Here is a 27550-nt window from a genome sequence, read left to right on the forward strand (position 1 = left end):
CGTACCCTGCTGCACACCACTGTGCCTCTGCACCCTGGTTGAGTGAGATTCACTGTGACTAATGTATAAGAACCTTTTTCTACACAGAACCAACCACCACTCTTCTGGGTTCATTATAAGTTTGTCAGGTTTGCGATTCTATTTGTGTTGGGATGATTTCACTGCGCTTGATGTTTCCCACTGCTAGGGTTCAAAATTAGTTTTGGTTTGTCTTATAGATGCAAATATGAAATGCCAGTTCAACAAAAACAAGTCCAGATGTTGTGTTTTGTGATGTTGGTATCATTACCTGCTACAGTTTCAGTTCAGTCAGCCAATGGCATTTTTAAAAGATATGAATATCACAAGATATGACAATGCATACTCTTACGCCTAACTTGGGGAGAAATCATTTGAAAGTGGTTTAAGACGTTTGTGCTACGGTGCACTTGGTTTAACTTTTTGTTAATGGTTTTGTTAAAGGACATTCACTGAAAATATGAATCAATTGTTTTTTGTTTGAATACAAAATGTATTTGACCACTCACCCATGTGGATTACAAGTTGTAAAAAGTTTGTGATCTGACACCACTCCCACGTGGTTTGTCTCTAGAGCTTAATGTATACTTTATTGTAATACTGCATCGCTCACTGAAAATAACTTTCAATTGAAAAACATGTCATGTTCGGACAGCGACAGTTGTATGATTTGGTATAGATTAGCCATGACAGGTTGGCTCTCAAGACTCGTCTGCTTTGCTTTGACCACCTGTCTGTTTCATGTTTTGTACAATTGCATTTTGTACTAAGTAAACAGAAGCAAACTAAAACTGCCTCCATACACTTCTTTGCAAAGCCCCACCACCTCGCATGCCATTTGACATACAATTCATTACCAGACATGAAGAGGTCTCAGTTGGTTGTGTATTTATTGAGTTACAGCAGAGTTGATGTAGAAAACAAAATGTAAAGCAAGCAGTATTCGACGGTTAGCACCCAAATGTACAGTATTCCAGATACCTGAACACAAAACTAAAGCAGCAACAGAAGTTCAACCAGCTAACAGCCATACATCCACAGTGCAAAGCAGGGTTAAGAGTCAAGCCAATCAATTCAGGTCATTTCTTTCCCCCCCAAAAGCTTTTTGCCAAAGGAGAGCGTTAATATCTAACCAATGATGAAATAAGAGTAATACAATTCAGCCCACCTGGAAAGAACATTGCTTTTTACTAAATTAATTACCAACAACCACTGTAAGAAATGGCAATTGACAACTGACATTTTAAATCCTTATGAAATTGTGACATAGGATTTACCGCCTGATCATTACAATTATTCCCAACCGCAGAGTTTTAACTGCAATTAAACATAGCATATGTGGAGATATGATGCAAAAAGCATGTTTGGATGCTGGAATTTACAAAATACCAATCATCTCGACTGATAAGAACAAGATGGGGTCTAATATCGGCATGGCTTCCCTGTGGATGGATCTCTGATGTTGACATCAGTCTTACCGTGTGTTTGTGTGTACACATATATACATATACACACACACACCTCCTTGGTCTACTGGCAGCTTGCACAAGAAATATGGCGCAGTGGTTTGCGAGAGTAGCCGTGGACACCCAGACGGACCCTCTTCTAGATGGCCCTCCTCCTAGGAGCCATGCCGTAAAAATCAGTAGTGGTGTCATGCTTTACTCATCAAACTGATTGTATTGAACCTAACCCTGCTTCACATAGAGGGGAACATCTAAATTCAGCCAGACTGCTAGAGAGAGAGAAGATAGGGAGGGGGTGTTCAAATATCACAGCTGAACAAATGTACTTTCTTTTAACGAGAATTTGAATCACTTTATCGTGTGATATGTAAGTGCCTGACATGTTGAGTCAAGAAAATGTCAAGTTTTCAAAACAAACAGAATTACTGAGAAAATGAAAAGATTACAAAATGTATTTCACCCAGTTCTGATGTTATAAATCAAAATGTTTCCAAAACAAATGTCAGACAACAGAGCTGACAAGGCAGCATGGTGTGACTGGTCAGACATTCAGACACTGGTCAGACACTCCTCCCTCAGTGTTGCATCATCGCTATTTATGAAGAAAAAAAAACTAAAACATTAAAACATTCAGGAACATTTCAGCTTCTTGAACATACCCCCAGTCCTGAAGCAAGGAAGCAGCAGTTGATTGTAAGAATACTAAATGAATTAGAGAAACATCATGTACAGTGCATTAACCTGCCATAAAAACTGACATCCATTTATCCAGGTCTGCCCACTTGCCTAGTTATTATCCCAGCATTCATTCTCTTGCCTTGTTTTCTCAGCAAGCAGGCTGTGGTTGTCTTTAAATTGCCTAAACATCTGTCCTTTCCTTGTAACTGCTCCTTCATCTCCACTTTTGAGGCTGGTTAAGTGTCTTTAAAAACATTTCAAGGTACAAGGAAAGGTCACAACTTCAGACAATTCAATGACCTCTTACTACAATAAAGATGACATGGCCTATTGTGAGAATAGCTGTTATTACCAGTCCATGCAAATATAAGTGCCATCAATGACCACTCTTAATGAGTAGCCTGTAATTTGAATTTCCAAAATATGACTGAATATTACCAACTGACATACAGGTAGGCTATTATATGCCATGACCTAAAAAAAAACATTCCTCCTTTTGGGGCACCTGTCAAAGACTTCTTTTATAAATGTAACAAAACCTGCCATCCCAGCTAAATTGTACAAAGGTCGTTGTCATTTTTGCAATACAGAAAAATATTTACAAGGGCCCTTTTTTTCTTCTTTTGTTTTGAAGTGTAGTAGTAGTAATAATAAGAACAATGCATCAAGTCCAGCTTTGGCACTCTTCTGTCAGCCTCTGCAACACACATCAGTGCTCAACAGTGGAACTGCGAAGTCCACAGCGCTTTGTGATGACATCACAGGCAGAGTGTAAGATCATTGGTTCCAGATTCAGCCATCTTGAGTCATCTCCATGGTGACTCAGCAGCCAGTGATTCCCACTACATGACAAATAATTGCATAAGAGCAAAATATATTTGTTTAAGTCATTACATTGTACACTAAAGCAGCATTTAGTTCCAACTATACAGAGAGGCAAATTTACCCAGGTTTTGAGCAGACGGTCAGTTGCTTGTTGTATATTATGTAAATGGTGCCAGACATGCGACATTTAGGACCCTCATGGAGTTTTAGCCAGTTAAGCTTTTAAATGTTTTTGTCAGTCCCGGTCTGCTTATGGGGCGAGTAATGTAAATAGTTTAACGGCTGAAATCTTATCATGCATGCAACTTCCAGTGAAGCATGACTTGGTTTGCTCCTTTACTAATAGGGCCCTTAATCGCTCAAAGGTTTTAAAGAACCTGCTGGAAACGTCAGCAGTGCTGTGACGAGGCACTGAGCGTCTTTTCTGCACTGTTCATCAGGGGTGTTTTTATATCTAGTCGCCAGAGTTCAAATATATTCAACTTTGGTCGTTTGTACGAGAGCACTTTGTGCTTTCAGCTGTGAAAAAAACCCGCATTGGTTTACACATGGCCTTAGGGAGGGACAATGTACACCTTTATGATTCTTTTGAATATATGTTGTATTTTGTATATAGTTTTTCATGTCAGCAGATTTTCAGCATAGCTCTGCAAAACCTGATAGGTGTTCTGTTCAGCCAACATAACTGATACCTCCTGTGTGGGTGGACAGGGGTTTTAAGGCAAGGTTTATGCTTCGTCTTTCCCACCTCCAACTCTATGAAATGTGTATATTTCTCATTGATCTTGCCTTCCATTTCTCTTCTGTAGCAGAAGAGAAACGTTCAATGACGTTGGCAGCTGACGGCAACGTCCTTGTTTCTGTTTTTACAGCGACGTGAAACAGATTTCCTTGTTATTGCAAACAGAAGCGGTCATGTGTAACATGTCATTTGAAATGAGATACAGTGAGAGCCAAGTGCTGGAGAATCTCGCCATTGTGTTCGTACTGTATGTACCCGTCTTTATTCTGCTGTACCGTGTATACAGTATTCTGTTGGAAAGACAAAGAACAATCGTGATGTGTAACAGGTTGTAGCCGGACACGATCGCATGTGGAAAGAACCCCAATATGTTAAAAACTTTTTTTCATACTGTGTGCGCATGCATGTAAAAGCAAGAACCGTTTCCTAATGAGAAGCCTTTACACATTTCCACTGTATGTGTCCTGTCCTTGATTCGGGGTCCTTGGAACAATTTCCTCCTCTATGTGAGAGAGTGCATGTCTGCTGCCAAACACATGGTGATCAGGCTGTCAAAATCTCTTTCTATCAGCCCGGCATGTGATATTTTAAAAAGACCAATAGGGGATAATTACAGACTTCAAACTTCCTGAAGGGCTGGAGGCTGCAGCTGTGGAACCTAAAGGAATAGTTCACTATTTGTAAGGCTATATATTCTATGAACGAAAGTTTATACTGTGCAGTAGGGGCTAGGAAACATAAGAAATGTATTCTTTTAACTTAGGTTCATTAAAAAATATTAGCCATCTGAAGACTCACTATAAAAGGGGGCAGGCAACAACTGGAATTTGTCCATATGGCTAATTGAGAAGGTGTATTGTATTTCCTCACAGCAGTATTTTATGTTTTATCTCACTAATGTAACCTACCTACAGTATCAGCCAGTGACTCTTCCAGGGTGCTCCAAGGCCAGCACATCAGTGTCTGCTGCCAGTTTCTGTCTATCCACTCCTCCATCGGTCTCCTCTCCCACCGCCATAGTCACCTTCACCCACCTACCACAAATACACAATTTAATAATCAAAACGTTTACAAACCCTTCATTGGAGCAGGAACATGATCGTGCTTATCCAGAGCACTTTAAGTGCAAGCAGTAGAATATCTTAAAATCAATGTTATAATCTTATTTGAATTTAATTTTGGTTGAACTCATATAAATGCATTTGCACACATTATGTCAGTTAAACAAGCTGCGATTTAAGTTAATGTTAGTTATATGTTAAGCTATAATATATATGTTATTGTTGATCCCCCCAAATTAGTTATTGCCAATACCCCCATGTATATCAAGTCCCTGTCACTGCCAACCCCTACTGTTTGGTATGGGTAGGGTGTAGACAACTCCATGTCACATGGAGTTACCAGCCCCTTCTTTTCATGTGACAGTGAGGAGGTTCATTGGGAGGGCATAGCATGTGCAGTCGCCTGCATGTGTTGTGCCCTCTAGTAGCAGCAAGATTCAACCACAATTTTAATATTTTCATGATTATGTCAAGATTATTCAGTGGAGAACTTCAATGAGTTCCATTGGGAAGTTCCACTTCAACCATGTTATAAGAAAATGTTTTATCTGAAATAATGTCTCTATGTGTTTAATTAAAAATGCAAACAGTAGAACAGTAAGCTGGCTTTGTTTTGGTGCTGACTCATGTATACTGCAATATGAGTCTGAGTAGAGGATTCATATTGCGTATTGATGATCAGGCGATGAATACGAGGCTGACAATCTCTCTCTCTACCCACCTCCCTTTGTCAGCAGTGTTTGGGCTCAATTGGCCCGGACTGGGCAAGCTCAGGTCTGTCACACTGTGGCTCAGTCTGTTAGTAAACCACTGGACTATGTCTTGGTTAGACAGCTTGGCTGCTGGCTTCGTCCCAGCATCCTCACCAACCCCAAGGGCTGCATAAGGGGAACAAGAAACATTACAATTTCATTGTGGTGCCTAAAAAGAGAAACAAGACAAAAAGGGAAAGACTGTTTGATATCCATATTTCTTCCCATTATCCTACCTTTCAGGATCTTAGATCCCCGAGGAAGGCTGAGGTTTTTCTCAGTGTTCCCCGATGCAGAGTTCTGGCCGTTCTGTTCCTGGCCTCCTTTCTGTTGCCCAACATTCTGGTTCTGGAAGCCATCCATCCAGTCAAGGAGTCCACCGGTCTTCAGAGCTGAGCGATGGTCCTTGAACCACCTGACAATGTCGATACGTCCCAGTCCAGTTTGTCCCTCCAGCTGGCTGTACTCCTCAGGAGACGGCCACTGGGTACGACAGAACACCTGTCAAAAACAGATGACATATTTCAGATTACTAATACAGTATAGATAAATAGTACATTTGAGTTTATTTAGTTCCATTACGACCAAAGAGATGGAAATAATATCCATTACAGGAGCAGCTTATTTATTTAAAGGCCCAATCAGTGATACAAACAAACAAATGGGCAGCCCCACCACCAAAAATAGAAAAATAGCAATGGAGACATATTTGTATTATTCTACAGACAACAGCTAAATTAAAAACTGTATAGTGGCCGTAATTTGTATAAAACGGAGCAAAGTTCCATATCTTTGACCTACAAATCATACTCTTTAAAGCTTCTGAATAATGGTCATTGGTTACTACTGTATTACAATGTATTTTCTTCCAAAACCTCTACAGGTACATACAAGTGCTCATTAAAAATACTGGCTTGGACTTTGTTTCTGCCCACTTGCATCACCCCCCCCTCCCACTGACAGTCTGACCAAAGCACTTCTCTCCCAACCAGTCTGTCAAATTACAGAGGTGACGTCTGCAAGGTAAATGCATATGACAACACTAAAGTATCCCCATTGTGCAAGTAAATAGAATAACATTTGATATATATTGTGGGTTAATAAATAGGCCTACATATTAAAGAGGTTATTTCAATTGCCGATCGTTCGCGTGCGCGTATATGCACGAGCGTGTGCATGTGATGTAGCGCTCCGATAGTAAAAAATACACAGTATACCACTGCTTGTAGATCTGATATTTTCACTAGTTTGGGTCCCGGGCAAACGTCGAATTTCTCTTTTGGGTCTTGAGCTAAAAGGTTTGGGAACCACTGGTCTAGCCCATTAAGACCGGGAAAGCCTATCCGTTGTTATACCTTTAAAACCGGGAAAGCATGTGTGTGTGTGTGTGTACACACACCCACACCCTTCCCCTTGGACAGTTTTTTTTATTTTTTTTTAATATGTTTAAAAAAAGAATTTGGACTTGACTAGGTTCAATATCATGACATCATCTGTGCGACAATGATGTCTTCTCATGCTTACCTCTCTGAGGAGGCTGAGAGAGTGGCTGGAGATGGGAGCCGGACTGGTGGAGGCCGAAAGGACGGGAGGATGGGGAGAGGAGGAAGAGGAGGAGGTGAGGATGGGAGGTGAAGCTGAGGACGAGAGGACCGGTGGATGAGGGGAAGAGGCTGTGAGTACAGGAGGGGAGGAGGATGACGAGGATGAGGGGGAGGAAGAACAAAGGACAGGTGGATGAGTTTTCACGTCCTGTTCATGATGAGAAGCTCCGTTAAGCAGCGCCCCTGGTCGCTCCAGTCTCTCCTCTGTGCTTTTAGAAGCCATGGTGAGTAAGGCTTTCTCCATGTTGTCTCTCAGTGCTCTGCGCTCCGAGAACCAGCAGTCCACCTCCGTCTTGGAGAGCCTTGTCTGCAGGGCTAGCTGGTCTACAATGGGACAGAGTTGGGTGCACCTTAGGAGAGTTTCTCGTGAGTCAGAATCTTTTTGCTTCATGGTTATTTTTTGATTGATTGATTGAAATTTTTATTAGGCAAAAGAATGTAAAACAACACAGTTACATTTATAATGCTTTTGTCTAAAAGGTCCGGCCAAAAAGTCCTTGCGGGCTTGTTTCCATTGGGGTCCTTGAATTATCCAACAAGAAATGCATGCAAATTGTATTTACATCGGGGAAGGCAGTTCTTTTTCCATAAAAAGGCAGCCACTGCATTACAATGCTGAAAATGACAGTACTGCCTTAAAGTAACTCGGGGAAATAAGATATCTTAATCACTTCAGGAACTTGAAGAAGAGTTGTGACTGCTATGGGTCAAATTAAACAATGTCTTTCCGCAGAATAAAATGGGTTTGCAATAGGGGTGTGCCGATATATCGTCCCGCGATATATCGCGATACGTTTTCGCGACGATATGTATCGTTTTGGAAAAAAAAAATATCGTTTTTGAAAAAAAAAATTTTTTTTTTTTTTTTTTTTTACAATCATAATAATCAGGCATGCAAACGGCCCCGAAGTGAAAAGAGTGACAACATATTTTTTTTTCAGGTCAGGTGTCATACTATTTGGATTCAAAACGGCTATTGTAGCTGAAAAGCTACAAGTTTGCATGTCTGAATAATGCAAAAACAGAATTATTTGTTTGCATTTTCTTTTTTTCTCCTCCATATATTTTCATTATAAAAAAAAGTGCGTATCGTATCGAAGTTGTGAGCCAAATATCGTATCGTATCGTTTCGTGAAATTAGTGTATCGGCACACCCCTAGTTTGCAATAAAATTATTATAATATTTTAAATGACTAGTATCTAGTAAACAATTAATAGGGGCAGCACCGTTTTTTCGGCTCATTATTTCTCCCATTTCCCATCTTACCTGTCCCTCTATCCAATGATGAGAAAAATATTGTTATGTTATATGATGAGCTTCTTACCTAGCTCTGCCTCAGTTGGCGGGTCGCTCCTCTGGAAACTCTCTTCCATCGCCTTCAGCTGTTCTGATGACTTCCCCTTCACCCTCTCCAACAGGGGAAAGTGGCTGGGAACCATTTTCCTCACAGGACCCTCCTTAGATGCTTGTGTCATCTCTGCCTTAACTAGCACCGGTGGCTGAGGAGCACCTTAGATCGACACAGACACAATGTAAAATGTCAAGACATAGGTATGGTGAGGACTGATGATTATAAACAATAATGCCAAAGGTATTATTAATGCTGCAAAACTGAAGTTCTCTAGCGGTTAAATCATTTGGGAACTCAAAGTGATAAAGAAATGATATAATAGGCATCCAGAATGTTTAACCAGTTTCTTTATCTAGTACCTTTGAGGTTGAGGAGTCTCTGTTCACTGAACCACTTTTTGATCTCTCCTCTTGATAGCCCAGTGGTCTCTATGAGTCTGTAAATCTACCATAAGAAAACACAATATGATGTTAGGCAAGAGAAAAAAACGTCCTCAGATAAAAGAATCTGTACCATTCGTGTGCCTTGCATATTTTCTTAACTCTTTTCTAATATAACAATGTAGAAGCTTGAACAAAATAATGTAATAATGTAACAATAAGGTGGATTTTGGGAAACAAAATAAAACAAATAAACAAATCTGTATGTGTCCCAAATGCCTGCAACACTGGGGAAAAATAACAAACAACACAAAATCTAATAACACTGATGCCTCAACATCTTTGGCTATGTTACTATGTCTGCAGATTGTGAATGAAGCCGCACAAATTACAATGAAGTGTTCAGTGGTGAAACTGCACAATATAGGGTAGCTGCTTGTGTTCACGTCCTAAAAGAATACTTTTACACCGCTCCAACATTTGCTTTCAGCTTCTTTGGCATGACCCAAAAACAAATAAAATTCCATTCAGTTATCCATTCCTACCTCCTCTTCCTCAGGAAACGGACATTGTGTGTAGCTGGCCCTCAGCACAGACAGCTGTTCAGCAGTTTTATTGGGGTCAACAGTAAAACTTAGCAGCTTGGGTGACACAGACTTGGATGTGGCAGCAGACGCCTGGATGGTTTGAATGATGGAGGGTCGTTTTGTTTCTGCAGCGATTACAGGAGATGGTAGGGGTCGCTTGAGGGACTGTGCGACCTGTGGTAAATGTAGCGAGAATTCATTAGAAAACTACAGCTGTAAATTGGTGATTTGTCTGATGATAAGTCAAGAGGTAAAACAGAACCTGGCCGACATGTTGATAAGTAGTATCATAATAGATCGCTACAGGCAGGGACAACATCCTTTTGTAGACCGACCCAGAAGTTTCCATAGCAGATTTTCAATGCATAAAATAAGCTCTGTGGCAAACAATGGCTTGAGTTTTAGAATTCAAGGTTGAGATATTAAAGGGTGTAATTTATGGCATAGAATAAAACATTCTTAGGCAAAAAAGCTTGGACTTACATTATCCACCTTATTTGCATTAATCAAAAAGCTATGGTAAAACATTCCATAGGCTATCTGGTGACTGGAAAATCAACAGATTGGAAGAGAGTTTGGGAAAATGTCTCTCTCTCAAAATTATAATGATCAAATGTTGACTCTGAGGAAACGTTTTCAACTCCAGCTCTGTACAACACCCATTTTCACACTATGTAACAATAACAAACTGGGAACATAGTGTATGCACATGATGTGGGAGTGTGCAGATGTGAATTACTTTTGGTTCAGAGTTTCACAAGTACTATCCAAGGTAATGGGAACTTGTATTCCCCTCTTGCCTAATATTTTAATGTTGAACGATGATTCAGCGATCGGGTTGACATAACCAAAAAGAAGACTCATGATATTAGCATTATATACATTTACTGTTATGATTATTCTATGATTACTCATTTTTCTTTTCTTTTTTGTACCTTTATTTGTTTCGGTTCTTCGTTGTATTATTATTCTTATTATTATTTTGTATTCATTTTATTTACTTATTTATTTTTCCTGTCTACGCTTGTTCAACCTGTGGGACAGGGTGGGGGTAGGGAGTAGGGCAAGTTTAAAAAAATCTGGAGGGACAAATAAGAACCCCCTGTTGGGCAGTTGAAATGTGTATTGGAATTGTCAAATGGTTGTAGTACTGTGCAGTACTGTGACATGCTTGTCCAAACCTACAGCTATGTGAACATAAAATAAAATAAAAACTTGATCACAAAAACTTTGGCGAAAAATCTGGTGATGGAACAATGCAAAATCATTCCCCGTTTTTTGTAATGGAAAGTTATTGGGACAATGCTACCTAATCTTGCATGTTGGTGTCTGAAAATAAATCAAGAATACCTTAAGTTCTTTAAATAGAAAGCAGTTAAGCAGTCCAGAATACATAATCATATTGAATTATTCAAATTCAACTATTCTTGTAGCTGTGTCTGTACAGGTTTCACATTTATAAGGGTATCTGTAGTACCTGGTTTGCCACAGTGAGTGCTAGTGGTGCACAGGTAACCGTAGAACCATTAACAACAGGAGTCAGCACCAAGCTGGTTTGTCCTAGGAGATGACATGGGAGAGACTGGAGGAGAGATGCCGTGCTTTTACACAGGGCAGAGGAGACAGAAAGGGTAGTAGATGATTGGCTGGGTACAATGGTGAATGTCTGGGAGACGGAGGAGATGGTGCCATTGAACATCTTTTTCCTGGCTTCTTCCACCTGTAAATAAAGAAAAAGTACATTTTGTAAGCTTGTTGAGCTAAATGCTACACAAATATGTAAGCAGTGACTGTAGCAATACAAAACTGTGAAAACTGTGAATCACCCATATTATAGTATTTCATTATATCTCCTGGCAGCCCTCTTGGTATGTATTCAAAACAATCAGGTTGGTTGCAAATGGAAAAGTTGTACCATCACAACTCGGAACCACACAATAAGATGTGTTCGATAATGCTGTAAGCGGTATTAGGAAATTGAATGCCAAGTGGCGATCAGATAGTGAGTGGCTTGTTTCAAAGTAACCTGCTTTAGTCTTTCTCCCTCATGTTAAGTCTCTTTGGGGGGGCGGCAATGGCTCAGGAGGTAGAGCGTCCGCTTTGGAAACGGAAAGTTCCCAGTTCGATCCCAGGCTTACTGTCGAAGTGTCCTTGAGCAAGACACTGAACCCCTAATTGCTCCAGATGAGCAGGTTGGTGCCTTGCATGGTTTCCTCCCCCGTCGGTGTATGAAACGAAATGGGTGAATGTAATGCACATTGTAAAGCAACTTGGATAAAGGAGCGGCAGTGGCTCAGGGGTAGAGCAGCCGGATGGGAACAGCAAAGTTCCCAGTTCGATCCCGGCCTCCCCCAAAGTTAGTTTCAAAGTGTCCTTGAGCAAGACGCTGAACCCTTAATTGCTCCCGATGAGCAGGTTTCCTCCGCCATCGGTGTATGAATGGGTGAATATAATGCACATGTAAGGCGCTTGAGCTATATAAATGCACCATTTACCATTTATTTGACAAATGCCTGGTAACTTTAATTTCTAGTTTAGAATAATGTGCATAATGCAATCCTAATGCGAGTTGTCAGTGTTTCTGGTAATGCATAATGCTGGTAGAAAGCATTTGATAGATTGAACATGCAACAAATTATTTGCTTAGCTATTGCTAAATTGATATATCACTCATAAAAACAACACATTTAAGCTTTGAATATATGTGCACTTACAAGACAGCTTGGCTGATGTAATCGAGTTATTATGCGGTTCATTGTATTGTATCAAATATTTGTTGTATAACAGCTGAGGGTGTGGGTGGGAAAGGGTGAGCAAGCTATCTGTGTATTTATAGTATAATTGTGTTATGTAATGTTGTTTTTGTTTGCATTTCTGTTATTTAGTATTCGTCGAGTACCCCCTTGAAAATGAGATGATACATCTCAAGGGGCTGCCATCCTTTCAATAACATCTGAAATTCTGAGTAAATACAGGAAAGGGAATTTTAGCCCATACGCCCATTTTAACACTACATAATCATAACCATTATATCAAATTATTAATTAACAGTTTTCCTCTTCAAGAAATCAGCTGACACCCTGTCTCAGCATTTCTTAATGAAACAGACTTTCATTTCAACTATACCAAAATTATACCACATTGAGCAAAACGATGAACCATGAAAAAAATGTAATGTGATTATGTACTGTATATCCTAGTAGCTAATTAATATAAATCTGACCTCCTCAGGTGACCAGCTGATGCCCTGTTTGAGCCTCTGCGTGGTGAACCACACTTTGATTTGCTCCTCTGGATGTTTGGAGGCTGCAGTTAGCCAGGACAGCTCAGCCTGTGTTGGGTAGGGGAACTTGTTGAAGGAGGAGATGAGAGTGAGGTTCCCATCCAGTGATGGGTTGTATTTGGTCGTGTTGAGGGGCACAGCGATCTTCGGCACCTGGAACAATAGTCGGTTCGGGGGGTAAAAAACAAAAACAAACAAAAAACAAGCTTTCGCATATGAAACATGTTAATTCAAAAAGCGTTAATCTTCAAACTTTAATGGAGGTTGATAAGGCATAATAGGGTTGCAACTATCGATTATGTTCTTCGCAATTATTCTATCGATTACTTTTCATGAATCGAATATCAAGAAGCTTATTTTTTGTATAAGTTTACATTTTTTTGTATAATGAATCGATTAACCACCTAAGCGTTATTTAATACTTCGTCGCACAATGGCGTCCTGCAAAAACGTCTTGTTGTGTAGATATTCGCCCATGTAGTCATGCCCAAAATAGGGATTGATTATTAATCTTTTCTTTTCTTTAATCGATTAAATTGACTAGTTTGATTAACTTAGCCCGATTAGATGTTACCTTCCTTGCTGTATCCTGGCCATTAATTCCTACCTGTGAGTAGTTTTGAGGTCGCTGCAGGGAAGGCATGATGTGGGAAAGGCCATCTGCTTTGAGGAGCGTCGACTCTGGGATGATGACTGTTCCATTTACATTGACCGCAGTGATTGGTTTCTTGGACAGATCTGGAGTCAACTTACCTAAGTGAGACTCTGTCCGTTTATTATCTGATGCTGCTCTCGGCTTGCCACCCTTGCCCACGGCAGACTTACTGTGGGGGAGTGTACCAGAGTTGGATGTGTTGTAAATAACCGCGTTGTTACTGCACCCTTCTATCGTCTGCTCCAAGATCGTCTGATTGTTCAGTTTAATCCGTTTGAACTTGAAGTTGCTCTCCCCCGGGTGACATCTCTCATTGTGCTCTGTTAGGGTGTCAAACTTCTTCGTGTTGAAGTTGCAGACGGCACACAAGTATAGAGGGTTGAGGATGACATTTGGGTGGTTGGCATCGACATGCTCTTTGAAGGTGTTGATGTTCTGGGTGGAGAAGGGACAGTATTTACACTCATAGCCTCCTTGTTGTCTGCGCTGAGGTTTGGATGAGTCAGGTGGCTCCGTTTCTGGTTTCTCTGGAGCTAATAATGGAGGTTCCTGGGGTTTGTCCACATGTCCTGAAGCCACAGAAGGATGCTTCTCTCTGGAGATATCAGTTTCCATCGGTCCCTCTTCAGCATTATCTTCTACTGTTGTCTGTAAAATAGAAGTGTTGCTATAATATTTGTAAACACATTCATTCATCCTTTCCCCCTATTATTTAATTGAGTTATTTAATTTAATTAAGTTATTGACTGCGACTCATCATATACTTGACATTAGTGCTGACCAATGACCATTTACCAAAGCACAGAAAAACAATGTTACCGTTTCTTTAAATCAAACAAACATTTGTACTCCTTTTCAGTTTTACTGTATTCCTCATACAGGTGTTGAGCCCACACTGGTTGAAAATACATCAAACCTAACCAACCTCCATTTCCTGCGGTTCCTCTGCCTCCTCATCCATCTCCACCAAGGTCTGCTCTGGTCGGATCATGCAGGGTGTAGAGGCCTTGCGTCGGCTAGCCATGGTTGTTAGAGGCTGAGCGTGTGATGAACAGGGATGTGGTGCAGCAAACTGCTGTTTAGGCTCTAGTATTAAAAGAATGCCTAGGGTTCTTGTCTAAAGTGGAGCATCTGCTAGAACTACGTCAGGAAGCATCAAATGAAGCAGAGATGCCTCAGCTAAGGTGGTAACGGGCAACAAGGAGGAGGGCCTGTATTAGGAGGTCGTATCCGAGGCATAAGCACATAGGGGCATTTCTCAAAGGGAAAATGGGGGTAAATGCCTTGGGCTGAGGCCTACCCTTGATGCAGGGGTAGCTGGGCAGAGATGCAGGACAATGGTGGAGTTTGAGGGTCTGTCAGGGGTGATATGTTGAAAGTGGGATATAGGCCCTCTGACAGGGTCAGCTCCAGTGGTGGCCAGCCTCAGGGAACTGCATGACTGGACACTATCTGGATGGGAGAAAGGCATGGAGAAAAAAAGTCTTTGTCAAAATCTTTGTCATTAAAACAAAAGCCAGTTTTAAAATCGGTGTGATACTAGGTTTGGCTAGGGGTTCAATAATGTGACATCTGCAAAAAATGCAACTAGGGATGCGATATATCATGGTATATGTAATTTCATATCACAGTAAATATCACAATGTAGGGTGAGTCATTTTCAGTTTTTAGTGACTGCTTCTTCTCCCTCATCTCGAGTTGGTTAATTTCCCTCTCCTTGTCCATGTTTCCTTGTTGCTGTCACGTGGGAATCACTAAAGAGGTCCTGCCCACATCACACAAAACAGTCCCGCCCTCTGACATCGCCCGCCCTTAATATACTAAAGGGAATAGCTACTACAGTGGAAACAGTATAGCATCATCTCCAACGGTGGACTAACGCTGCACGGTATAGGCCTATACATCATACACCAAGGCCTGTCACAATTACTACATCATCGCCTAATCGCAATTATTTGAGATATTCGCAATTATTTAGCTTAATCGTCATAATTGTTTCTATGTTGAAAATTCTTCATATATTTTCATACATTCAAAAAACAATAGCAGAAATAGCACAAGTAGATCAGCTCTTTCTGCTATTTTTACATGTTTTGAAAGTATAAAACTATTAAATATGTCAGTAATTTCTTTGTATATTTAAGTTATTTTTCATATCTGCCCTGTGCAATTTTTGATTACAAAGCCTAAAAGGCAAACAGAAATAAACTTTTTATTCATACTTTTCAATGTTCAATGACAAAAACACAATGAAATCGTTTCGCAATTATTTCTGTGACAATTAATAGTCAACTTAAATTTGTAATCGTGACAGCCCTACATACACCACAACACCAGCTGCAACCACAAGATATATATGTAAATGAACAGAAACTTGAAAACATCTTGATATTGTGGGTGCCTCGTGCAGTACCCTGTTGCATATGGTATTCATACAACAGAAAGAAATCGCTTTGAAAGCAATTCTGCAAGACAGACTTGAAATGTATTTCATACTATGCTTATTAGAAGCAGGTCAAAGTCCATTAGTCCATAGATTACAGTCATCAAAAGTCCACAATAAAATGGCCGTTCACGCACATTTTAAGCGGATGGCAGAGACCACAAATATAACAAATACAATGGTGAACGATATAGCTGTAGTGATCGTTGTAGTTGCAGTGCTCGGTGTGAACAAATTCAACGATTATCTGGGAGTGTGTGTGGTCTCCTACAAATTTCAATTAAAATCTGAAAAAATTGATTAGCCTACCTACATTGTACAGGCCTACAATTCGTTTGCAAAGCGGATACTTTTGTATGTCCTCCCAATTGTTCAACTATACAGTACATTAGCAATAATATATTATGTAATTTATATTACAAAATATTATGGAGGGGGGGCTTTTCTGAGTCTTTGTTGATAGCGACAGTGAAGATAGACAGGAAATGGGGAGAAAGAGCCGGTGAGTGTCAAGCAGCTAATGGTCAGCCCGGCCTGGGAGTCGAATCAGGTACTTGCAGTCTGCCTGACAGAAAGTGAGACTAGAGCCTATGTGGTACGTGCCTGACCACTCGGCCTTCGGGCGCCCAGACTGACAACTTCTTTAATGGATTGAGAAGCATTATTAAAACGGGGCTACTGATATCCCCATGATATCTAAACTCCTTTGACAACCCACAGAGAGACATCATTAGAATGCACACTCATTATTACCACAGCATTGCTATGGCAACGGTGGACACAGCGCTTCTGTCACAGATACAGTAGTTCTAATGCAGGATGGTGGCATGGTGGGGACACTGGGGAGACAAAAAAGGAACTACAGTATCATTTTGATTCCATACAGCTAGGGTGAGATGGCCAGAAAGGCATTGGAGCTCCACTGTAGTATAATGTTGATCCGAACAAGACGACAATGAGAAAACAATCATGTTTATTTTAACAAGCACAAGCAGTGACCACTTGACAGTACAACTGTTCTGTTGGGACCTGCCTAGCCGTTTTTACTCAAAGATCAAAAGCTCCAGCACTGCACTTCAATTGAACTGGTGCTCAAGAATGCTGGTTTCATGAATCCTAAACAGTGGTTACTGCTTATGACTTATTTAGACTTTGTGTTATATTGAGGATTACAACTTCTTGCGTGCTCAACGTAGCTTTTTGAAGGACTAGCCAAGGTACACTTGGTACTCACGGATACTGAGTACGAGCATTAATATCGTTTTTTTTTTTAAGTTTAAAAAAAAGAAACAATTCCATCAATGTTTAGCATTTTAGCTTATGCTGATCAGGATTTGCCGTGTTGAGCAGTAACGTATCCTAAAATTATACTTATCAAACATTACTGTTCAAAATCTCAAGCTTGAGACCAGGAGCGGGTGGAGAGATTTACCTATTCGTGCACGGGGAGGAGTTTAAGGGGCGCATGAGTGCTAGGTGTGACATGTGCAGGTCCTTTGAGTCCATGCTGTCACACCAAGTATTGTTTTGGAGCCATTTGATAGACATTCCACAGAATTGTTTGGAAGCAGTGGAAGCATTAATAATAAACCCCCCTGTACTCTTTGGTTATTTGGTTCTCATTCTATAATTAGGTTATATTGATTATGCTTGTTTCTTTTATTATTGTTCAGAAATCATCCATCCATTGCCCGTCCGATCCTTAATCCTACACCTCTCAATAAATGGCTCTTGGATCCTTGTGTTTGAATGTTCACCCCACAAAGGTTCTATGGTCCATTTACAACACCTGTCCGCATAGTAGTGCAGACAGCTTTTCTTCTCTTTTCTTTTTTACAATTACTTATGGCCTAATAATTATTTAAAGGTTTCATGACATTCAGTTTTACAACACATTAAAAGTCTTTGTCATGGTCCTTCAAACGTGTATAAAAGGTTTTAACTGAAAATTCCACTCTAGTGAGCCATTGCAGGTGTTTTTCTCTCACATTTCTAAAGCCTTTTCAACTGCAATGAAAAAATAAATCTTTGCCTGCGGGTGTCGCTGTTGAGGGATTTTGCCTGTCAATCATCGCCTCTGCTGTGGCCCCCCAAAGGAAAGGATAGGGGAGGGGAGGGGCGAGGAGGAGAGTGGGCGGGATTAATGGCCTGTAACTTCACTATCCAAGGGCCAATCTCAGATTACTTTTCAGCCTAATTATTCAGAAAACCCCAGACCACAGAAAATCCACTGAATGTTCAAAGTTCAGTTTTTGTTGGGTGTAATTGAGGTCATAAAACCCCCCCAAAAACATACAAAATAAAAAAAGTGAAAATGAATGTCATAGAACCTTTAACAATAACAACCAAATAGATTATAATGTGTTCCTCCCTCTGGGTTATGGGAATTAAACAGCAAACACGTTCCTCCACATTATGGGAACAATGTCACTATGATGTTGCTTATAAACACAACACTATGCAAGTTGTTTTATACTGATGGTAACAAGTGGAAAACACAGTCTACACAGTGCACCTTTATAATACAAAATAATCGCTGACAATTTGGACACTAAGAACTGTATGTCTGTAAATAGAGAGCCAATCAGGTAGACTAATGCACATGGAACCAGTTAGCATATCAGTAGGGTTGTTCTTAGACTCACAAGTCAGTCTCTATTCTCTAAATGCTTTGCTTAACTAGAAACTGAGGATCATCTCCTAGCTTTTTGTTTTTAACTGGGTGGAAACAAATAAGAGTAAAACAAAACAATAACTAGAAAAGAACCAGGTCGGTTCATGGCATGCCAATCGGTCTAACTGTGCCGGAGATCAGCTGCTCACAGGCGGGCGGGCGGGCGGGCGGGCACACACACACACACACACACACACACACACACAGTCTTGGCTATGCCTTCGGCCTGGCGGAGACAATAATAAAAAATGCACTGCAGAAGGTGGGATCTGCAGAATGGCAGTAACAAAGGACAATCTAATTTGTGCAATGACATTAGTAAGTTTGAATTTGACACACATTTTCTAGTTTCAATAGACAATCTCAAACACTAAAAAAACACATTAGATTTGATGCTCAAGGTGCTTCATGTGTATATTAAAATACCAAGTTTCCAAGTTACTGAAAAATAACAGTAATATTACCTCCCTTTACAACCCTAGTCTGCAGACTGAGCTGTGTTCTGGAGCCATACTGTCTCAGCGCTCATTAAACTTGTATGAAGGTTCCTGGTAGCCTGCTGTCTCTCTCTCTGTATGGTCTGTTGTCTGTCTGAGCCATGCCACATATCACCAGAGTCACCTCTCTGAGAGTTATGTCATTAAAATCAGTAGAAGACCTGATAGTTCCTAATGCTTCCTGATAGATGTTTTTTATAAGCTAATGCTGCCAAATACCAAATCCATTTTTCAGACAGAAACCACTTTCCAGTAATGTCAACAACAGCATCAATAGCTTTAGATGCAACATTCACAAGTGCAAAGAATATAGTGTTACTTTTTATATGAAATGCATATAGTTGTTTACCACAAACAATAAACACCTGAAGGGTTGGAGGAGTAGATATGGTAGCTGTGGGATGGGGTTCATGCTGCTTCTACAGAGACTACAATGCAGACCAGACTCACTGTGTGTGTGTGTGTGTGTGTGTGTGTGTGTGTGTGTGTGTGTGTGTGTGTGTGTGTGTGTGTGTGTGTGTGTGTGTGTGTGTGTACTATGTTTGTTTGTTTTTCCCTTTTGACTGCTTTCTCCACTATCAGCCCCAGCAGCAGTGCGGAGGAGGATAAACATGTGTTTTTACATGATTTGTTTGTGTGAGGGGTGGAGAGTCACCAGTACTACAGTTACTGTAGGTCCCATTGTGGGTGTTAAGAGAGATGTGTAGCCTACATTAAAAAAATTAAATAGAGACAGAGAGACAGGTTGAGACTGAGAGGGTGAGAAAGAGAGAGATGGCTGGGGGCTGAATTTGGGACTGGTGCCGAATTAATTTAAATCTCATCAAAGTGCTGCACTGTGCATGGGTACTTACTTGATCTGGTCTGCATAGCAACAGGCTAATGCCCATGCAGGGCTTTGATCAAGCTATAATAAAGTGAATAAATAATGAAGAAAATGATTTCCCCATAGCAGGAATTAGAGGGAAAGCATTCCAGAAGGTGTTGCCGTCTTCCAGCTACCGCTTGCCTGAATCCATGTAATTACGGCACACTCGTTCATCATATTGGTATATCGGCTGATATTTACTTTTAAATTATCTGTCAAATCAGCATTGGTAATTATTGACACTTCTAACCAATATTGTACTTTATATTTATGTTTTAATGAGAAGCTGCAAATAGAGTCCAGAAGGAAGCACGCACATCCCCAAAAAACGTATCAGGTGCTGGACAACAATACATACATTTGAGAAAAGGAAGGGAAGTCCGCACACTGGTAGCTCTCAGTAGAGCTGAGCTACCAGTGTGCGGACTTCCCTTCCTTTCCTTAATGAGAAGCTGAAAATGTTTGCATCTGTTCTGCACCCAGAATCACAATTACTGTAAAACAGGTTTACGGTAAACCATGCTGGAAACTTAGTATTTCAATGTTGGTGTCGGTATGGATCGATTTGACCATGCAATTAATCGGTTATTAGCTAAAATGTCAATATTGTGCATCCCTATTCTGAAGGGTTGCAGCAGTGCAAGAAAGGAATACACTTTATTATCAATCAATTTGCCAGATTCCCATAAGGAAGCTCAAGTAACCTTAATGGGTCATCACTGCCTTGTAACAGGCTACAAGATCTTGAATGTAGTTAATTCCAATAGGCTTTGCTGATTGGAAGCAAATGATAGACAAAGTTTAGACATGATGACTTTATTCTCCCGCCAGCCATTTTGCCCCATTGGGGCGTTCCCATCCCGAGTGTGATGTAAGAGCAAAATGGCTGCCATGAGAACATGGCCTATAGGGCCAGCTACAGCATGCAACAGGTGACTCACACCATAAACAGTCATACCATAAATAGTCACTGTCGGGCAGAGACCTCCTATCTCCATATTCAATTTTGTTCGTAAATTAATACCCTACTTGATCATACTACAGCATCAAAAGTAGCAAAATCTGCTACTTTTGAATTTGAATCCTGAAAAGTTTTGGACATATGAGGTTTCCACCACCACAGAGACGATATCCAAGAGTCACAAACTCAGGCAGCTATGTTACCATGGTAACAGGCTAGCCAAGTAAGCACATTATGCGTCCAACAGCAGAAAAGTTGAATGTTTTGATACGAACCAATGCCGTCTACAGCGTGGTTGTGTGAACATGTTTCAACATGATGGCATGCCATTTACAATGTTGTCCATTCATGTAATAGCCCCACTGCTTATGTACATTATGTGTGCGCATGTGTTTGTATAATATTGTCTTGGCTAAGTGACCTTCACCTTTGTATACCTCACTGTTGTTTATCAATATTTGTAATGTAATAAGTCACGCTGAGGAAGACCTGTTAGGTTGAAACGCGTCCGTTGCTCTGTCCGTGGAAGGACATTTACTGTGTGCTGGCTGTTTTCTCAGTTTCAATCATATAGGTTAATAACTGAAGCTTACATTCTAGGACTGCACTAAAGTTGATTTGGATACGAGCATCTACTACAGTGAATGCAATAAATATAAGATCTCTCTTTTAAGATCTCTAGGCTCTTGTGATTGGCCCAAAGCTAACCAACGAGGCATGCTTGTGTTCTGTATTGATGACGCAGAGCAGAGAGCCTCTAAGCTTGGTGGAAAGCACAGAGCTATGTCTCTCCTATTGCCATATTTATCGGACCCGTGTTAGAAAATGTTACATTATGACAGTAACAAGCATTCACATGGCTACCACATTAGCTGCTCAATTCAAGAGCCAAACTGTCACTGATACAAACCATACATTTGCCTATAATTAATTGCTCTGCATGTTTTGTTAGTCAAATAATGTGTGCAGTGTTTCCCACAGAATGACAGTGTGATTGTGGCAGGGGGGTTGTTACCGTTTGTGTCAGTGAGCATTAACGGTAATGACAGACGCTAGCAGAAGATCCCAGTTTTACCTCTGTATAGAAATGGGACGTCACTTCACATGACGTTTCAGAGGAAAGGAAGTATCATTTCTTGTTTCCTTCTATCTAGGGGTGCAACAGTTAATCGAACTAATCAATTAAATACTAAATACAATTTTTGGGTGACACTATTGTACAGTGTCAAGTATAAAATAGGGCTATTCGATTTAGTCAATAACCAAAAAAATTAAAGAAAATTCACATCGATTTGTATACTGTATAAAAAATAAGCTTCTCGATTATTCAATTAATTGAAAAAGAAATCAATAGAATAATCACTAAGACGATAATTGATAGTAATTGATAGCCCTATTTGCATCTCTCAATGCATCCTCGTGAGGGTCTAAGAAGACGCAAGGAACATACACAAGTTAGGGAAACGTGGATGTACTTTAAGTTAAGAGACTTGGGATGCACCTATTGTCTTCCTCTCGTTCCTGTCTCATTCTCTCACTGAGATCCACCCACAAGTGATGACCTCATGTCTGTAGTTGCCTTAGTCACCTAACAACACATAATAGTAACCAAGCAGCACACAGCCGAGTGGAGAAGTACAGAACAGAACACAATATAGGATTTAGTGACAGCATCACAGAGCTGAGCATGCCAGGTCATGATGACAACATCTCTGCTCAACCAATGCACCATGACTCACACCAAAGACCTTCATTTTTCACCAAAGCATCAGACAGCCTGAAAAATGAATGTAGGCTAGTCTGTAATTTATTAGGCCAGTACCTGAAGAGCACATTCCCGCCCCTAACGAATATGGCCATACACTGTTACCTTCCTATTCCACCCTGCGACTCAGGCAGCCATGTCAGCTATGTCTGAACCAACCGCTACAGGTGAAGACTGTAGTGGTTGAATGTTGCTACACCAATTCAGAAGTGGGGTACAGCCCATGCAGTTTCTTGCAGGAGAAAACATTGCTGTTTTCAGATATGCAAGTTGTTGATATTTACCTTATTTCTCAAAACCAGCTAAATGATCAAGCAGTAGCCTACAGAAAGAAAATGACTACAATATCCTTCTGTAAACTTGATAGCTTACATCTGAATCTATAATGATTGAACACATAAGCTTGACATTTCTTTTAAATGTGTTAGCTTGTGCTTGATGGAAGAGATGCAGCAAATGTGGGAGTGATTGCAGGAAAGCATACGCAGTAAAGCACAGATCTAACATTTTTACACCTTAATTTTTCAAGAGTCACACTTCAGAAGTTGTCTCAGACCTTTTCAAAGATTAATGTCATACTGTGTAACTTTAACTTAAGTTATTTTTGAAAAATAATATTTTTCACAATCAGTAGTCTACATAATGTGTTTTTTGACAACTAAACACTATTAAACATTATCTTTATTTGCTAGTGTCTGCACTCGCACCAAAATGACGTACAGGCAACAGACATTTATTTATGTATTGTACAGTTAATAAATACCGTTTGACAATGTGTTGTTGCTTTACAAAATATCCTCCAGCTCTAAGACCCTACGGCATTCATTTTTCAGCGTTCCTTCCGTATAGGCCAATGCTGTAATAACAACAGCGGTGCTACAAGCAGTGTCATTCTATTTATATTTCAGTAGAAATCTGTACCAATAAAATATATATTCACACACACACACACATACGTATGTGATATATAGAGAGAGATTTTATATATATATATATATATATATATATATATATATATATATATATATATATATATATACACACACACACACACACACACACACACACACACACACACACACACACACACACACACACACACACACACACACACACACACACACAGCATATATAATTGGAACATACCCGGCGCATGGTCCACCTTGACAGAGCATTGGTATGTGATGTAGTCTATGCTATGCCTTAGATCTGGTCCCCTGGTGCTGGAGAATTGGCTGCCCAGTGCCCACGGCTCCTAATAGTTAGGATGGGTTAAATGCAGAGGACAAATGGCAATAAATACACACAAAATATGCACGATCATCAGGGTAGCAGGTCACTAAGCGTTAGCTTTTTGTGTTTGCTGATAGGGATGCACGATATTGAAATTTGGACGAGATTCAATCATTTCCATGGTCATATTGAAAGAAGATTTGTAACAATAGTGTGTCTTGTTCCGTCCTCGCATGACTGAAGTTGAACAGCCATTGCAAATGGTAAATGATGTATTACTTTCAGAGACTTTGACATGATTTCACACAGTAGACATTGCATCCTGTGTAGGTACAGTAGGTTAACACAAGCTGTTTTCCCACCAACTCTTCAATGTGGTTGTTGGCACATAATCGTTAATTGGCATTCGTTTTTTGGTATCTGTCCATTACCAATAACACATTTTAAAGTAATTATTGGCAGATACTGATAGGAGGACCTATATATATCATGCATCCCTTTGACTAGCCAACACTGCTGTTAATTACCTAACAGCTTGATATAATAGTTTACCAAAATGAAAAAAAAGTTCAATATCCACATAACACACAGCTCGCTGTGTGTGCCAGCACAACTTTGTAGTAGTCTTTTCCAAAATAACCCAAAAACCAATATTTACACCATTTAGTGCAAATCTTCACTACAGCTGTTGTTTTTGAAAATGTTCATGCATGTGCATACTCAGACCTTGTAAACACATACGCTGAGCAAAACATGCACTAAATAACCAATATACTATGGCATTTTGCTCCATCAGTGGAATCCTTTGGTTTCAGAAGAACCAGATTATGCTGCATGAGCTCATTGAGCTGGAGTAATTTTTTGGTCATTTTTGCCCTATATGTAACTCCAACTGTTCACCTTTAACTTCGGTTTTGGAAAAAGCTGCTACAAAGTTGTAATAGCCTCCCTATGTGTTATGTGGACAAAGAAACGTCACCTGTGTTTGAATAGGCATGAAAATGAATTAAATGTTTGGGTGAGCTATTCCTTTAAGGGTAAAAGTACGCTTTCACACACCATGTCATTGCCAAACCTCTTAATTGTCAAGCTTTTTATATTAGATCATCATTGGGACATACAACAACATAGGCTCTTGTTCATGAGTTGTTTTGATCACACATGTGTGCCAACAGACAGGAAGTAGATCCATTATGGAATTTGTAGTTTACTTGCCTAAACCAAAGCAGCACCACATGTGGTAGTCAGACAATACTTTACAGGAAACAATATAAAATACATATACCATCATAAATACAGCCCTACAATAACTGATGTACTATAGCATAACCCTCAAGTCAAATTCCTCATTTAAACCCAAAGGTCACTGTCTGGTGTCGTCCTTAATGGCTTCCCCTACATATAATTCTACCTTACCGTATGTATTCTCTGAAAACTGCCAAACAGTTTAGACTCCAGTGGAGAGCAGCATAATACAGCCCCACTGATGACTACAACGCAGGAGGGCAGCAGCACTTAACCTGTCGTTTGTTGACTAGGGTTCATGCCACTTTGATCTTGCACGTCTTTCAGGATAAAAGTGTCTGATAAGCGATTGTATAAGTCCTCTGGCTATAAGTCTGTGGACAACAGTGCAGCACTGTCTTGTGGGGAAGGGCCCTGCTAAAAAACAAACCATGTAGATCACTGGTTCTCAAAGTGGAGTCCGGGGACCCCCAGGGGTCCTGGGGGTCCCCAGCTAAATTAGTTACACAATTAGCGTCACCATCATTAACCACTTAAACCGATGTTTTATACTTTGGCTATTCAAAAATAGCATATATATATATATATATATATATATATATATATATATATATATATATATATATATATATAGTTTATCTCAAATCTTTGATTCTGGAGGTCACTGTCACAAGATATGAGATGGGGGTCCGCCCCAGCCAAATACATATCATTTTGGGGGTCCTTCCCATGAAAAAGTTTGAGAACACCACAGAAGTGTCACACATACTGTCATATACAGCAAAGTCTATAGACTCCTTCAAAGTGCCGCACACACATACTGGAAGCACCCTGAGACTGGGTACAAAGCTCACAAAAGTTCCAATTCCAATTTCTGACCAACTGCGACTGACTTTTACAGCAACTGTACCGCAGTGCACAGATACACAGTCAGTGTGTGTGTGTGTGTGTGTGTGTGTGTGTGTGTGTGTGTGTGTGTGTGTGTGTGTGTGTGTGTGTGTGTGTGTGTGTGTGTCTATCTGCAGCAGAACGGCCGTGGTCGTTCTGAGGGGAGGCAGCGTCACCAGGGGTCCGCCTACATCACACAGTCACGGCAACCAACCAACCCAGAAATCAAACTGTCCACAAACACGTTGGGACAACAAAAGTAAAGCGTTATAAAGCCCTCACCACCAACACAATAACACGACGGGGGTTGAAAACGCCGTGGTTATAACAAAGATGTGGACAGAGAGAGAGGGGCGCAGAAAACCCTTCTCTAAAAAAATGTTCCCCTCGCCATCGACGTAACAACATGTCGGCAAAGGACGGCCATATTTTGCTGGTTATGTCGACACACAGGAGGAGGGGAGGGAAAGTAGACACGATGTTCTCCCTTCTTTTCGCTTTACTGGCCGGTTTACGGTCAGTTAGAAGTAGAACTCGCATGAGAGCGAACGTCAGTTAACAACTTGGCACGGTGTGCCAAAGCGTCGTAACATTGTTTACTGTACGGCATGCAGGTGTAAACTAGCGGGGCAGGCAAAGTTCATGCAGGCTAGACTTAGTTAAAACATCAACCCAGAGGCTTGTTGTTGGGTGTTTAGTGAGCCACACGCCAAGGCGATCTAACTGAAAAACAAACAAACACAACCCCATGCAGGTTTAACTTCTTCTTGGACCGTTTCCAACAACAGAGGAAGAGTTTAGCGATTTTTTTTTGTTTTTTCTTTACCTGCTCCCCCAATATGGTGTGATGCTCAGGTGGATCAACAACAACAAATCCCAAAGAAGCGATAGTTCAGCCGACTGATCAACTTATAACTCTGTGAACAACAATATTCCTGGACGCGGGGTCGAACATCCGACCACCAGACAACACAGACGACAGAAAAATTGCCGATCACAAGGAGGCTCTACGCCAAATGCCACATGATCGCCGACGTCAGCGGACGTATTTGCATGCGATACCGGAGCCCCGGTGTCCATCCATAGCGGGTCCATACGGTTACTACTACAGACCCGCCCCGGCTGGCGGCGGTGGTGTAAACACAGCCGGTAAGAAGTGCTTGATGCAGGGACCATGCTTCCTGTGCTAAAAATGAATGAACTGTGTCTTGCCGTCAAGTTGCTTCTGTGTTGATGTTTCTGCCTCTCTCTCTCTCTCTCCTCTCCTGGATGCTCATTGAATATTAAATGAGCAGAGAGAGAAGGGGGCGTTTCGTCGTTGGACAAAGTCCCTCCCACTCGTCCTGTTATCCCCCCACACACACACCCCGTGGAAAGAGGGAGGAGAAGGTGGGGGGGGGGGGGGGGGGGGTGGGGGGGTGTATATTGCTGCAGTGTCATCTCAGGTGGAATCTGTCCTTTGCAGACAGAAAACTGAAACCTATATTCTCTCTCTCTCTCTCTCTCTCTCTCTCTCACACACACACACACACACACACACACACACACACACACACACACACACACACACACA

At 40.7% G+C, this 27550-nt stretch overlaps 1 protein-coding gene across 4 annotated transcripts; it reads right to left on the bottom strand.

Moving 5' to 3' along the window:
• Positions 1–4: 4 nt before the first annotated feature.
• Positions 5–27190, bottom strand: zhx2a (zinc fingers and homeoboxes 2a). 4 transcript variants are annotated; one of them, XM_084053797.1, is made up of 14 exons: positions 26804–27190; positions 23758–23866; positions 14329–14855; positions 13356–14051; positions 12689–12901; positions 10943–11185; positions 9424–9639; positions 8858–8942; positions 8472–8657; positions 7067–7215; positions 5779–6043; positions 5512–5668; positions 4638–4763; positions 5–3004 (listed from the first exon to the last, which is right to left on the bottom strand). In XM_084053797.1, the coding sequence occupies exons 3-13, from the start codon at positions 14425–14427 to the stop codon at positions 4646–4648; spliced, it is 2427 nt and encodes an 808-aa protein (XP_083909923.1). In that variant the 5' UTR covers positions 14428–14855; positions 23758–23866; positions 26804–27190; the 3' UTR covers positions 5–3004; positions 4638–4645. The 4 variants fall into 4 exon arrangements, with proteins under 4 accessions (XP_083909923.1, XP_083909921.1, XP_083909920.1 ...); XM_084053795.1 differs by having other exon boundaries at positions 4642–4763; positions 7067–7470; XM_084053794.1 differs by having other exon boundaries at positions 7067–7470.
• Positions 27191–27550: the final 360 nt, after the last annotated feature.

Source organism: Gymnoscopelus microlampas (genome assembly GCF_963454915.1).
Source record: "Gymnoscopelus microlampas genome assembly, chromosome: 3".
In the NCBI taxonomy this organism is placed as follows: Eukaryota; Metazoa; Chordata; class Actinopteri; order Myctophiformes; family Myctophidae; genus Gymnoscopelus; species Gymnoscopelus microlampas.